The sequence below is a fragment of the Peromyscus californicus genome, unplaced genomic scaffold, assembly GCF_007827085.1.
Source record: "Peromyscus californicus insignis strain IS unplaced genomic scaffold, ASM782708v3 Scaffold_3__1_contigs__length_106647218, whole genome shotgun sequence".
Lineage (NCBI taxonomy): Eukaryota > Metazoa > Chordata > Mammalia > Rodentia > Cricetidae > Peromyscus > Peromyscus californicus.
Genome location: NW_026294551.1, coordinates 100,115,753 through 100,129,908, shown reverse-complemented (window position 1 = coordinate 100,129,908; position 14,156 = coordinate 100,115,753). Strand labels below are relative to the sequence as shown.

Here is a 14,156-nt window from a genome sequence, read left to right as displayed (position 1 = left end):
TGTTAATCACAGGTGATTCTTCAGCCAGCTGACCAGAACCACAGACTCTTAATTCAAAATAACAAATGGTCCTGATAATTATGAAACTTCCCAAGCCAGGCCTCTATACTCTGCACTGCTCTCAACATTCTTATCTTCCAAGCTCTCACAGAACATCCCACAGAGCTCTTAACATTCAATGCCTCTTCTAACCCAAAGTCCTTCTACAATCCTCCCAAAAACATGATCAAAAGTCTGCAACAGCAATACTCCCTCTATGCTGGTACCAACTTGTCCCACCGCCAGGAGAGAGAGAGAGAGAGAGAGAGAGAGAGAGAGAGAGAGAGAGAGAGAGAGAGAGACAGAGAGAGACAGAGAGAGAGACAGAGACAGAGAGACAGAGAGAGAGACAGAGACAGAGAGAGAGAGAGAGAGGAGAGTGAGTGAGAGTGAGAGTGAGAGAGTGAGAGAGTGAGAGAGAGAGAGAGAGAGAGAGAGAGAGAGAGAGAGAGAGAGAGAGAGAGAGAGAGAGAGAGAGTTGGCTTTGTTAGTTTTCTTGATGGCCCAGCATGCCCTGGGGGTGGAGTTAAAGGGTTTCAGCAGGGAGGAAATACCACCGGGACTCCTGGACCTGCTGCCCACCACACCTATAGGGTACCCCTTTCCCAGGCCTAGGAAATATGAATCTGACCCTGGGGTCATGCTGAGGGCCTGCTCTCCATTTTGACTGTGGAGATAGATCATAGCACGCCTCTGTTCCTCAGTTTCCTCTCTGCGAATTGGAAGCAACACCCTTTATTAGGGAGACTGAGGCCAGCCTGTCCCAGAATCAGCCAAGGGAGAATGAATCAATTAGCCAATAGAAGAACAAAACAACAGCTTCACTCCTCCCTTGTTTTGATGTTTCTCTGTCTCTGCCTTTTCTTTTATCTCGTAGTTCCTGCAAAAAACCCAGGCGTTTCGCTTATCTCGAGTCAAGGGCAGGTGGGGGCTGGACTTGTGCCCAGGAGGGGCGCGCGCGGAGACCCGATTGTGCCACTTTCCCGGGCACCGGATCGACACTGGGCGTCGGCAGCCCCGCGGGGGGAGGACACCTGCTGCCCCTCGGCCGAGTCCCGTGCGCGCATCCCGCGCTCGTACCCGCGGGGCGTCAACACAAAGGTCCCGCCGAGGCAGCTGCGCTGCTCTCCTCTCCCTCCCGGCTGGCCCAGGCCCGCGTTCCGGGCCGCGAGTCCATTGGCCGGGAGCCCCAGGGGGCGTGGTCCCGCCCTCTGCCCTACCCGACGGCCACGCCCCCTCCCCAGATATCTGCTTGTAGTCCGAGGCCAGCAGCTGGGACGACTCGAACTCCTCCACTCAAACGTGTCGCCAGGTAAGCTGTTGTTCCGGGACTCTAGGGAAGGGTGTGGTGGAGCACGGGGTCCCCGGGAGCCCCGGGAGCCGCGGGGATGGGCCGAGGCTTGCTCTGCTCCTCTGATCCCCCACTGCTGGGCCTTCCGGCTCTCCAGCTCCGCGCTGGGTCCCTTCCCGGACGTGCCCCAATCGCCCGGGCTAGTTTGGGGCGCGCGGGTTACTCACCCTCCCTAAGGGGACACGGGTAGGTTTGGCTGCAGTAGGAGGTATCCTTGCGAGACTTCGGGTAGTACTTACCGCTAGGCCACCTGTTTTGTGCGTGGGCGGCGCTCCCTCCCCTGTGCTTTCCGGCGGGCTGGAGGTGCTGGGGGACTCGCTGCTAGCTGGAGGTGGAGCGGTCCCCGAGGGGCCGGGCCTTGCTAGCTGCACGCTGGGCGGCGGGACAGTAGCCAGGCCGGGAGAAGGGGAGCCGCCCTGGTCCCTCGCGGTTGGGCCTCTTCTAGGGAGGAGGAGCGGCTGGGCGCCTTGGCTTGGTGTTTGCGCCGGGATGGGGCGGGAGCGGGGGGAGAGGGGGAAGGCCCTAGGGCGCAAAGGAAAACTTCACCCGCGCTGGCGGCCTTTACAGGCCGGAAATGCAAGGTTAGGTTTTGATTTTTATTTAAAAAGCCAGGCTGTGAGCCCACAGCTTTTCTGGGGTTGCAGCGTAGGTCTGTGCAGGGTGAACTGTAGATCAGCCCTCTCCTGCAGGGTCTGCGGTCTGAGAAGCGGTGGTGCCTCTTTGCAAAATAGGAGACTGCTTTTGCCGACAGGAATATTATAAATAACCTTTTCTACCAGAAAGGGGTGTGTGCGGGAATAGAGGAGCTGGCTAGCCCAAGTGCCCGGAGAAATAGGAGCTTCTTTTCTCCTCCTGGCTGTTCTGCTGTCCTCTTCCTATGGCCCAGTCTTGGTGCTTTCAGTCTGTTCTCCAAGCTGAAGTCAGAGGGAGTGTGAAAAATAATTGATTCATTAAATCAATAGTGATGGGTTATGCCTGCAGCCCTGCACTGGGGAGGTGGAGAGGTAGGATTCAGGATTTCAGGGTCTTCCTTGGCTCCAAACACCAAACCGGTTAAACAAAAACAATGTTTAAAACCAATCCACAAATATGTTTTTAATTGTCCCATGTCCCCATTTTTTTTTTTTTTTTTTTGTCCTGTTGGGCTCAAACTTTTCAAAGGACCTTCTTTCTCTAGCTGCTTTGTGACTCTGGGTCCCTAAGTGACCCTTTAAGCCTCTGCTCAGCCATCCCCTGCTCTGGGACGGGTCTCCTCAGAGTCTGGTCTCCTGCCACTGTCTCCTCTTGGGTGACAACTTGGATGCCACCATGTGCCCTTACACCCTCCACTTGTCGTAACCCACGCCCCCCACCCCAGGGTGGGAACAGAATCTTTTCTGTGTTGGGATCTGAGTAAGGGTTAGACTCAGCCTAGGCTTGGGGGGAACTGACTTTCTTTGTCCTCCTGAGTGCTAGGGCAGGAATTTGCTTTGTGTCCCATATCTGGCAGCTGTGGGAGGGAAGGGCTCTTCCCGTGACCCTAGTGTGACCGTGCACACCATGGGGCCCGCTGTTATTAAGCTCACCTCCTGCTCCGCATTGTGGCCAGAACCACCTCTCCAGCTTCCAGCCACTGGATGCTGCACGGTTCCTGTCCAAACTGGAGCAGGGAACTAGTGGGTCTAGGAGAAGATGGGAGAGTCAGGCTGGGAGATGAGGAAAATGGGGGTAGGGGGGTGGGGGTGGAACAGAATGTTGGGGGGAGGAACTCAGGGCTAGGTTTGGTGGAGAACAGGGTCCACTTGGCCTTGCAGAGACCTAGGGCAGTGGTGGCCTCTGTCCCGCGGATGGGCGTTCCTGGGGGAGTTCTTGAGGTGGTATTATGGAAGGGACTGCTTTTGGTTCCTGCACTTGAAGGCGGGAGTTCCCCAGCTGGGCTGCTGGAGGGACTGGAGTATTCTCTCCTCATCCCCGACTGTTTGCTCTTCTCTGTTTCATGGCCCCGCCCCTGGCATCCCTCCCTTCTCTTCACTCAGAATTCACTCTTCCCAGAACAATGGAGCAGCATGTGGCTAGCCAGCCTGGCTGCCGTAAACCTCAGGCTCCTTCTCTACCCCTGTGCCTTCCCAGATCCCTGCGTCCAGTTCACCTGGTCAGTCTGTCCCTGTCCTCAGCTATGGGCTCTTTTCTGTTAGACTACGGCCTGGTGGGGTGGGGGTGAAGATGAGCCTTGCAATCTCCTGGAGCCCTGGCCCACTGCATGTGCTGGGTGAGCGTGTCTGTCCATTTGTGTCCCCTCCCCCAGAGGGCCTGCCTCTTGGGAGCTGGGTAGTTTAGTGGCAGCTGTCTCTGAGAGCCCCTTAGAAAGGCAGTCTTGGGGGTCGGGAGCAGCTCAGTGCTAGGGCCAGAGATCCTCCTTCCCAGCACCAGAAAAGCAACCAACCGACCCAGCTGACAAGCAAAGCCATGTTAACTCCGCCCACATCTGCGGGAGTTGGAGTTTGCTTTTGGACATTGGCCAGCGATTCCTGGGGGCACTAAAGTGTGAGAAGCCCTGGCTGCCGAATCTATTGTCAGTTTTCTCATGGGACAGGGAAATGGTGAAGTGCCTACCTGTGAGGCTAGCAGGAATACCCGGTGCCCATGAATCCCCTATGACATCAGAAAAAGCACTGGCTTCTCCCTCCATGGCAGGGTCCCAGAAGTTCTAGTGGCCTGCTCTGTCCCTTTGCCTGAGTGACCTGAGTTTTTAACCTACCTCCCTGCCAGCAGTGGCCAGGCTCTGGGCTGGAAAGTGACCTAGTACAGTGCCCAGCAGTAGCCTTCCCTGGCCACAAACCCACACAAGATTCTAGACACCTCAGTGTGCAGAACAGGCTTCAGGAGCTTCTGGCCTTGCCCAAGGATGAAGCCTCCAGCTTCCCCAAGCTCATGTTCCTTGACTCTCCATTTCCTGCCTTTGAGGAGCCATAAATCACACGCCTCTCTGAAGTGTAACCACCTCCCACACTTCGGGTAAGCACCTGGCTGGCTCCCTAGTGCCAGAGATTTTCCCAGCTGGGTGTGATGGCTCACACCAGGGGAAGCAGTGGCAGGAGGATTACCATGAGTTTGAGGACAACTTGGGTTGTGCAGTGTAAGATCCTGACTCAAAAAACTGAAAAGGGAGAGAGGGATGTACATGTTGGAAGCTGGGGGCTTTTTTTTTTCTTTTCTTTGGAGACCGTTTCTCTGTGTAACAGTCCTAGCTGTCCTAGAACTTTATAGACCAGGCTGGCCTCAAACTCACAGAGATCCGCCTGCCTCTGCCTCCCAAGTGTTGGGATTAAAGGCGTGCGCCACCGCCGCCCAGCCTGGAAGCTGGGGACTTTAAGGCGAAGAGCACAGAAGGTTCTGGGCCTGGCCAGGGAGGACCGGGACGGGGCACTAGTTTTTGGGATGGGCTGTAGAGGGGCTGAGGAGGCCATCCTGGTGCCCAGTTGAGCTCCCGGAATCCTCCAGAACTTTCTATAAGGTCTATGGAAAATTCCCTTCTATTTTCAGCTAGTGGCCCCCTTTGCCACATTTCTCAGGATAAGAGGCTGACATGCTCTCCATGCTGGACAGTCAGGGTGGGTGTGGCATCCTACCCCCAGGCCCTGGGCCTCTCCCTGGGCTGGCCTTGTTTGGCAGAGGGGTTTGTGTCTTATCCTGCCCGGTGTTGTCCCCGCCCCCACCCCCATTGAGGGTTAGAAGGGCTCTGGGTTTCTGCTGGTACATGCGGGTGGTGCTGGGCATGGAACATACAGCTAAGCATGTGGTTCAGTTGGTAGAGTGCTTGCCTAGGATTCAGGAAGCCCTGGATTGCATCCAGCTGAGCTATATAAGACTTTGTCTCAAATAAAAAAGACGTAACAGAGGGGCCCTGGTGTTCCAGGCGCTATTGACCCATCCAGAGTTTGTGCACACACAAATGTGTGCACCCTGCCCCTTCTCCCCACATATACATGCAGATGTGTGTTCCTGTGATCATGTACATAAACAATACCCCCCCATATACGTGTAATATTACATAGTCACACACAGATAAACACATGTGTGTACCTAGTCTGGCAGTCATGACCACATCTTAGCCATTTCATTTTGTCAGAATTGGTCTCAGGCAGAGGCTCACCAGGGTCTAGCCCAGAGCCCCTGCAGGTAAGAGCTTCAGCCCCATTTCCATCTCCCAGTAGCGCATCATGGAGGGTGGGCTGTGCCTTTTCCAGGGCCACCCCGGTGCTGCTGAGAGCAGGCAGAGAGCAACATGACAGCCTGAGCCAGGGGCCAGCCGGAGCCAGGGGCCAGCCGGAGCCAGGGGCGGCAGAGGGAGCTGGGGCTGTTCCAGCTCCAGGCTCCAGACTGCTGCTGTGGGCTGTGTCCTGGTGCGTGTGCAGGGCCAGGGAGGCCTCCTGGAGACCCCTACCCCACCCCAGCTGGACTCTGTCCCCGCCCGAGCCCAGCTTCCTTTCAGCCTCCTGAGTGGCTAGTTTGGGTAGTGGAGCAGCGTTGAGGGTCTCCCGGGAGCTTTCCCAGCTCCCACCCCTGCCTCAGCCACTTCATTTCCGTGTTTCAGTTTCTTCCACTGTAGTTAGGGTGAGTGTGGCACACAAAGGGTGCCCACGACCCTGGCCCGTGCCAGCCCCTGGGCTGGGCCTGGAGTGTCAAGGGACCCTTGGGTTGCCCTCAGTGTGGTGTCCACTGAAGGCCGTGGGCTTCCCAGGCCTTTCCAAGGAAGAAGCTGGATTTGAGGTATGAGGGGACTTGAGTGGAGAGTGAGAAAGACCCCTTTGAGTCTTTTTTCATGAGCCTGGAGAGGTGGGCATGATAAGGGTGTCTGAGCAGACAGGCAGAAGGCGCAAAGCAGGGAAGAGAGGGTGATGACAGCCATGGTGGTGCAGCCTGCTTCCTGGTTTGGCCCCGCCCTCTGGACCTTACTTCCTGCCCCACTCCCACAATGCCTCCCGGCCTGGAACCACAGCCCGCCCTCTCCACACCCTACTGTCTGTACCCAGAACAGCCTCCCTCTGTATCTCTTTTCTTGAGATGGTCTCTGTAGCCTAGGCTAGCCCAGATCTCTGTAGCCCAGGCTGGTCCAGAGAAGTGCTCATGTTACAGGCAAGTACCACCACCCTAGCTTCTCCCACTGTTTTTCAAATGTCTGACTGTTTTTCATATTCCAGGTCCATTTTGCACTCCTATCCCATTACTTTTTATCTCTTTTGTTAGCAGGCCTTTTGGCAGTCTGTGACCCCACCGCCTCCTCTGGTTCCAGGTTCTGCCCTGTGTCTCCTGTATCAGGTATTAGATATGTTTGTTGAGTGACTTTGTGATTGCAGTTTACAGCAATGACCATAGCAAGTATTTGTTGCCTGCTTGTTCGGGGCAGAGCTGTACCCTCAGTGCTTGTATGTATTACTTCATTTCAATGTCATGATTTGTCTGAAGCTGCCACAATTCCCATTTCTCAGATACAAAAACTGAGGCCCTGAGAGGTTGGTGTCACTAATGATAGTCAGCTGGCAGGTGGGAAGATCCGAACTTGTGTCCCTGACTGGGGTTGGGGAGGGTTAGGAGAGAGGCAGGGAGACTAGTTGGAAGAGGGAAGGGCAGCTCTCCTCATGCTGATGTCATCAGGTCCCCATGTCACCCCCACGTCCTGGGAGGCCTGGGTGGGGCCCACTCTCCCTCTCTGGGCCAGCCTTCTTCCCAGAACTCCCGGCATTGGAACATTCTAGGACTCTATGACCTGTGCTAGACACCTGACCAGCAGGCCAGCAGCCAGGACCTCTTCAAGGTGGGGGCTTCTCTGGACTCGTGGTCCTGCCTGGCTGGGGCCACAGCTAAGAGGTCAGTAGGTAGCCATGTCACTTCTCTGGAAGGCTGGCCAGTGACATCTTTCCAGCCAGGCAGGACTGAGTCCCCAGAGAGGGGCAGGGCATATGGAGGAGAAGTCTGAATCTTTGGGGAGAGAGGCACCCTTGCCTTGCACACCTTGCTCCCCCGAACCCGAGGACTGCAAGGTGGAGGGTTGGAGCTGAAGCAAGTGGGCCTTGCTGGGTAGAGCAGGGGAAAACGCAGCCCTGGGGCGGTGGAGTTATCATAAATGGGAAGAGTCTGGCCATGAGCTGGGGCCCAGGGTACCTAGAGCCGAGGGGGCTGGAGATGCAGCTCAGCTGGTACAGTGCTTGCCTAGTGAGCAGAGCCCTGGGTTTAATCCACAGCAGCACAGAAATTGGACATGGCAGTACACAATTGTAATCCTAGCACTTGGAGGTTGAGGCCTGTGTGGGCTACAGGAAGCCCGAAAAACAAAATAACAAAACAGAAAATCCAATTGTAGCTGGGTTGTTTAGAAGACAGCTCCTTTATATGACAGACCAATCACAGGGCCACACAAACCTGCTCAGGCCTGTCCCTGTCCCATTGGCTCCCTTGGTCCTGCTGGAGTGTTTGGCTTTGCTTGTCATCCCTGAGCAGATGTCAGAGGACACCCCTGAGTTTGACTGAGTCTGGAAAGGGGAAAGGACTTACCTAAGGGCTGACCCTAGAGTGGCTGTTCTTGACCTTGAGCCAAGGCTGGTTGGTCCCACCCTGTCCTCGGGTCACTTGTGTACCATGGCCGTGCTGCCCATATCCTTTTTTTTTTTTTTTTTAAATATTTATTTATTTATTTAGTGTATATGAGTGACCTGTCTTCAGGCACACCAGAAGAGTGAATCAGATCCCATTACAGATGATTGTGAGCCTCCTTGTGGTTGCTGGGAATTGAACTCAGGACCTCTGGAAGAGCAGCCAGTGCCCTTAACTGCTGAACCATTAACTTAGCCCCCCACCCCCTTTTAACTGCGGTGTTGCTGCAGTCCAGGTTGTCTCGAGCGCATAGCAATCCTTTTGCCTTACCCTGTCTGACCCCTGGTTGCTGGGTTGGCCTGTAAGAGCCTCTGCCTTCAACTTTTGCCTGAATTCTGTGCCTCTGAGGGTCACTGAGAGAGTGGATCTCATGGCTGGGAGTAGTACCTGGGCAGGTGTGAGTTTGCGGGGGTACTCCTCCTCGGGGACCTTTAGTGGTAATCCACCTGGCCAGGAGCTCATACCAGCCCCTCAGGGAGCCACGCTAGGCTGTGAACAGCCCTGGGTGCGCTCTGCAGGCTCCTGAGGGAGAGTGCCTGCAGAGTTGTGGGGCAGAGCGGGAAGGGAACAGGGGCTGTTGATTTGTGCTTTTGGCAATGAAGTCCCTGCCGAGGGCACACTCTCCCTCACAGTGTTTACTGAGTGTCTGAAGCATGCCAAGGGCTGTGTTGGGGACATATAGGGGTTACCACAGGGAATTGCCTAGTATATACCGCCCTCCACCGTGTCTGTGTGTGTGTGTGTGTGTGTGTGTGTGTGTGTGTGTGTGTGTGTGTGTGTCTAGAGAATAACCTCCACTGTTAATCTTCCAGGTGTTTTTTGAGACAGTCTCTCACTGGGACCTAGGATTCCCTGATTAGGCTAGACTGGCTAGCCAGCCAGCCCTAGGGATCCACCTGCCTCTACTTTCCCAGTGCTGGGATTACAGGCACACACCACCATCTTAGCTTTTTAAAAGATTAATTAGCTGGGCCATGGTGGTGCATGCCTTTAATCCTAGCACTTGGAAGACAGAGGCAGTTTGAGGCCAGCCTGGTCTACAGAGTGAGTTCCAGGACAGCCAAGGCTACACAGCAAAACCCTCTCTTGACAAACAAAAACAAAACAAGAAAGATTTATTTTTGTTGACTATGTACATATGTGGTCTGTGTGTGAGTTTGTGCATGTGAGTACAGATGCAGGCTAGAACAAGTGTGTCAGATCTCCTGGAGCTGGAATTCCAGGTGAACTGTCCGACATGGAACTGAACTCGTGTCCTCTTCAAGAGCAGTAAACACTCCTAACAGCTGAGCCGCCTCTCCAGCCCTATACCAGGCTTTTCTATTATACATGGATTGTGGGCATCAAACCCAGGCTCTCTGCTTGTGTGATACGTGTTCTACTGACTGGGCTATCACCCCAGCACATGACCTGGCATTTTCTTACACAGTGGAGATGGAGGGAGGCCTGTAGTTGCTATGGGAGCCCAGCGCTGGCACCTGAGCCGACACCCGAGCCAAGGTGTGACCACAGACAAGGTGACCTGGAGTGAGCCTCTGGAGACTCAGGCTGTGCCTTGTCTAGTCCTGAGACAGGACCCTGAGAGCCCCCTTCTCTCTGTAGGTCAGCCATGTCATCTGAACCACCCCCGCCGCCGCCACAGGCCCCGACGCCGCATCAGACTAATGTTGGGCTATTGGACACTCCTCGGACCCGGGATCGCTCTCCATCCCCACTGCGAGGCAATGTGGTCCCTAGTCCTCTGCCCACCCGCAGGACAAGGACCTTCTCAGCGTAAGTCTCAGGCTGGCCAAACACACTTCCTAAAATGGGGGCTGCTACCAGAGCGAGCAGGATCTATGCTCTGGGCATCTCTTGGAGAGTCCTAGAGAAGTGCTAGGGAGGAAACTCACTAGGTGCTCGCAAACTCAGGTGCTAGCCTCCTCGTCTGTGGGAGCTGCCGTGGGAGCTGCCGCGGTCCCGTCCCCCCCCCATCCCCCGTAGTGATAAGCTGCTGGGCTTTAGCCACAGAGGCCTCTTCCCCAGGAGGCCTTGACTCCCTCGGCTGTATGGTGGGGACGGTGCCTGGGTAGCCACTAGCAGGTGTAGAGTTTAAGCCCTGTGAGTGGATGCTAAAGCTGTTAAAAACAGTTTCTGAAAGGGATGCTCCCAAATATGTTATTTCAGCCCCTGTTTCCAGATGGACAAACAGGCCTGAGAAAATGTGCCAAGGTTGTCCAGTCATTTCTACAATTCTGTGTGAACGGCTCCCAGGGTCGTGCACAAAGCCTGTGTGACTATACATGGTGGCCCTAGCCAGGTCTCCCTGAGGCACAGCTGGGAGAGTGGAGTGGGTGGCTATTGTATGGAACTAATGGGTGTCCCGTGCATCTCCCTCTCTGTCAGGACGGTGAGGGCTTCACAGGGCCCTGTCTACAAAGGAGTCTGTAAATGCTTCTGCCGGTCCAAGGGCCACGGCTTCATCACCCCGGCTGATGGTGGCCCTGACATCTTCCTTCACATCTCTGAGTGAGTTCACTGTAGCATATCTGGAGGTCTAGACTGGGGGTCGAGGGGGTGTGGTCCTGGCCCCATGCTGTATAGGACAGTGTCATTGGAAGGTGCTAGGCTTGAGGGTGTATGAGGAGTGTCACACAGCAGTTCATGTGTGACAGTGATTGGGCATATCTGTGGATTGTATGAAGTCTTGGGTGTATGTCCGCTACAGATGCTGGGGGCAAGGTGACGACGACGATGCTGGGCCTGGTATGTGAAAGCAAATGGTTCATGGTGGGTTATGAGTGTCCTGTGCCTGGCCTGTGGGGGAGGGTGTCCCTGGGATGGGGAGTGGCCTGGAGAGGCTGGGGTTGTCTGTTTCTTCTGCTCCAGGAAGGAAGCTCAGGGCCGGTCCCTTTTTCCCACCACTTGCTCACTGAGGCTCTTCCTTCCTGTCTGGAAGCTTGCAGGAGTCCAGGGTGTGGCCCACAAGGCCCCCAGCAGCCCCTTCCCTGTTGGGCTCCTGAGCAGCTTTTGGGTTTCCTGGGAACTCTATCCAGACTTGCTTCTTTGGCCAAGCACCCAGCCCGCCCTAATTTCATTTTGGCTGAACTGGGGACTGAGTCCAAAGCTAGGCAAGTACCCTACCAGTGACTGACACCCTGGCCACACATTCAATCTCACTCAGCCAATGGGAACCAGAGCCTTTTTCCCAGAAGCCCCAACTAAGTCTGAAACCATGGTTTGAAAAAGAGGGTCGTGTTGCACCCCTCTGCTGTGATGGAAATTCTAGCCAGTTCCCCTTTGCCACCCCAGCATGCTTACATACCAGGTCTGATGAAAAGGCCCTGTAAGCTGGGTATGGTGATGTATGCCTGTGATCCCAGCACACAGAAGGCAGAGGTAGGAGAGTTGGTGAGAGTTTGAGGCCAGCCTGATCTATACACTGAGTTTCAGGCCAGCCAGGGCGACATAGTAAGACTCTAGTCTCTAAGAATAAAATATAATCCCCCTAGCTAGCACAGACCTGAGATAGTTGCTAGATGCATTTTACATGTGTATGAATGCATGCATGGGTGTATAATGTTCATACTACCTCTTTCCAGGAAGGATTTCCAGTGATTTATAAGCACACACAGTACAATATGAAAAGTGATTAGGAGGAAGCATAGGGTGGGGCAAGCGTGAGTGATGGAGATTCTGTAAGATGTCTAGGGTCTACTGTTGGAATGGCTACAAGAAGCTCCCTGGTGACCATTTCAAAGAGGGAAAACATTGATTGCTTGGAGAGTCTCGAATCAGAACAAGTCACTTCCAGGGCATGTTGGCTGGCCCTGGGACTTAGGATCATCAGGATGCTGCCCTCCATGTGAGACCGTGATCCATCCCATAAGAAGTCAGGAAGCCTTGCAGTGGCTGATCACAAGAGAGAGACCAGTTAGGAACTTAGCTTGAAGCAACTGGGGACTTTTCTCCATGCTATTTATTCAGCATAGGCGGCTTTTTTTTTTTTTTTTTTTTTGGTTTTTTTTTTTTTTTTTTTTTTTTTTCGAGACAGGGTTTTTCTCTGTAATAGCACTGGCTGTCCTGGAACTCACTCTGTAGCCCAGGCTGGCCTAGAACTCAGAGCTCCACCTGCCTCTGCCTCAAGTACTGGAATTAAAGGCATGCGCCACCATTGCCTGCCTGACATGGACTTTCATGTGCTAGGCAGACTACTCTGCCGTTGAGCTGTGTCCTCAGCACTCTTTTTTGTTTTTTTGAGACAAAGTTTCTCCGTGTAGTTTTAGAGCCTGTCCTGGCTCTCGCTCTGTAGACCAGGCTGGCCTTGAACTCACAGAGATCCGCCTGCCTCTGCCTCCCGAGTGCTGGGATTAAAGGCATGCACCACCACCACCACCACCACCACCACCACCACCCGGCCGCATGTATTTATTTTTATAAATTGTTTTTTGCATTTTATTAATACATATGTATGTATGTGTGGGCATGTGTATACCACCATACTAGTATGAGGTACAACACATTATAGGAATCAGTGTTAAGGGGATCAAATCCAGGTTATGAGGTTTGGTGGTCAGCAGCCTTAGCCTCCTTCCCCAGTTCATCTTGCTGAGCTCCTCTGTACTCTTCTCTTGAGACATGATCTCAACTAAGTTGGCCAGCCTGGTCTTCAATTCTCTCTGTAGGCCAGGGAGATCTTCAACTTGCCGTCCTCTTGTCTAAGCCTCCCAAGTAGCTGGGATTACATGCCCATGCTGCCAGGCTTGGCTTATTAGGCACCTTTTTGAAGGTGGAAAAGTTTGGTTCTGGAAGCCCTGAGACCAAGGGCAGTGTGTAGAGACAGCCGAGGAAAGCTGGTCTGAGTTTGAGTCACATGCTCAGTGCCGATACATGAACATCCAAGTGGCTGGGCTGTCTTAGCCCCAGAGAGGAGCCGCTGGGGCCAGGACACAGGCTGGTAGAAGGGCAAGGAGGCACTGTTTCTGAAAGGACTGAGTAGCTAGGAAGATGGTGTCCATTCTGGTGTCCCAGTGAGGAGTCTATGGGGCTTGTTTTCTGTGGGCACTGATTGGTTGTGTGTGTGTGTCTGTGTCTGTCCATGTGTTTTCAGAGGCCAGAGGTCAACATTGGTGTCTTCTTCTATCATTCTCCACCTTAGTTATTTTCTTAAAATTTTGCGAGTGTTTGCCTGCATGTATGTAAGTGTACCATATGTATGCCTGGTGCCTGTGGAGACCAGAAGAGGGTGTAGGATCCCCTGGAACAGGAGTTACAGACAGTTGTGAGCTGTCAAGTTGGGTGCTGGGAATTGAACCCAGGTCTTCTGCAAGAGTAAACAGCAAGGGCTCTTAAGCATGCCATCTCTCCAGTCCCATCTCCACCTTATTTGTCGAGACAGGGTCTCTCGCTGATCTGCAAGGCTAGCTGGCCAGCCAGCACCAGGTCCTCCTGACTCTGCCTCTCCAGCACTGGCAAGTACACTCCACCACACCAGGCTTTTTCACATGGGTGCTGGGGATCCAGACTCAGGTAGGCATTTTCTACACTGCCGTTCCTCAGCCCTGCTGACTGCTCTTTCTCTCCTGCAGTGTGGAAGGGGAGTATGTTCCGGTGGAAGGCGACGAGGTCACCTATAAGATGTGCTCTATCCCGCCCAAGAATGAGAAACTGCAGGCTGTGGAGGTGGTCATCACCCACCTGGCACCGGGCACCAAGCATGAGACCTGGTCCGGGCATGTCATCAGCTCCTAGGGCCTGCAAGAACCCCTTCTCCTGGGCTTGAGGGAGACTTTGGGGGAGGAGGAGCAGGACACCCTGGATATAACACTCTGCCACACAAAGATGGGGCCTCAAGGCGGGCACGGCCCCTTTCAAGCATTTCCTGGAAGAAGGGAGTTGTGGGTAGGCAGGGGGTGCTCTCAGCCACTAGCACAGCCTCCAGCCATTGCAACAAGCTCTCACTGTCTGAAAACATTAAAAGCATTTGAAAAAGAGAGGGGCCTGCGGTGGCTGAGTGGAGAGGGTGCAGCCCCAGCCCAGGGCGGGTAGGCCAAACTTGCTATGTCCCCAAATGCTCCGCCTAGGTCAAGCAAGCCCATAAGGACCACTCATCTATTTAGCTCCCTGAGGGGTGTCACCAGCCCTATGAGGCTCCCCA

At 54.2% G+C, this 14,156-nt stretch overlaps 3 protein-coding genes across 6 annotated transcripts in view; 1 reads left to right on the top strand and 2 right to left on the bottom strand.

Annotated features, from left to right (window-relative positions):
* The window catches only part of Litafd (LITAF domain containing), a 17,546-nt gene extending 14,465 nt beyond the window's left edge, over positions 1-3,081 (bottom strand). For 2 of the 3 annotated variants that reach the window (XM_052759427.1, XM_052759429.1), the window contains exon 1: positions 1,630-3,081. The gene's annotated coding sequence lies outside the window, so the exon portion shown is untranslated. The remainder of the gene's footprint in view (positions 1-1,629) is intronic. The other variant, XM_052759428.1, reaches the window with a different exon arrangement.
* Carhsp1 (calcium regulated heat stable protein 1) lies at positions 1,096-13,992 on the top strand. 2 transcript variants are annotated; one of them, XM_052759431.1, is made up of 5 exons: positions 1,096-1,351; positions 6,620-6,688; positions 9,623-9,793; positions 10,406-10,528; positions 13,588-13,992. In XM_052759431.1, exons 3-5 carry the CDS (start codon positions 9,630-9,632, stop codon positions 13,748-13,750), a joined length of 450 nt encoding a protein of 149 aa, XP_052615391.1. In that variant the 5' UTR covers positions 1,096-1,351; positions 6,620-6,688; positions 9,623-9,629; the 3' UTR covers positions 13,751-13,992. The 2 variants fall into 2 exon arrangements, with proteins under 2 accessions (XP_052615391.1, XP_052615390.1); XM_052759430.1 differs by having other exon boundaries at positions 1,098-1,351; positions 6,617-6,688.
* The window catches only part of Pmm2 (phosphomannomutase 2), a 30,425-nt gene continuing 26,803 nt past the window's right edge, over positions 10,535-14,156 (bottom strand). The window contains exon 8 of the mRNA XM_052759421.1: positions 10,535-11,911. Coding sequence (XP_052615381.1) covers positions 11,846-11,911 — 66 coding nt within the window. The 3' untranslated portion in view covers positions 10,535-11,845. The remainder of the gene's footprint in view (positions 11,912-14,156) is intronic.

What these genes read in the sequence shown, in the direction of transcription:
- Carhsp1 (XM_052759431.1), top strand. Translation starts at nt 9,630, where the DNA reads ATGTCATCTGAACCACCCCCGCCGCCGCCACAGGCCCCGACGCCGCAT. An exon ending in AGGACAAGGACCTTCTCAGC is followed by an intron (nt 9,794 to 10,405) that starts GTAAGTCTCAGG and finishes CCTCTCTGTCAG; the next exon opens with GACGGTGAGGGCTTCACAGG. An exon ending in ATCTTCCTTCACATCTCTGA is followed by an intron (nt 10,529 to 13,587) that starts GTGAGTTCACTG and finishes TCTCTCCTGCAG; the next exon opens with TGTGGAAGGGGAGTATGTTC.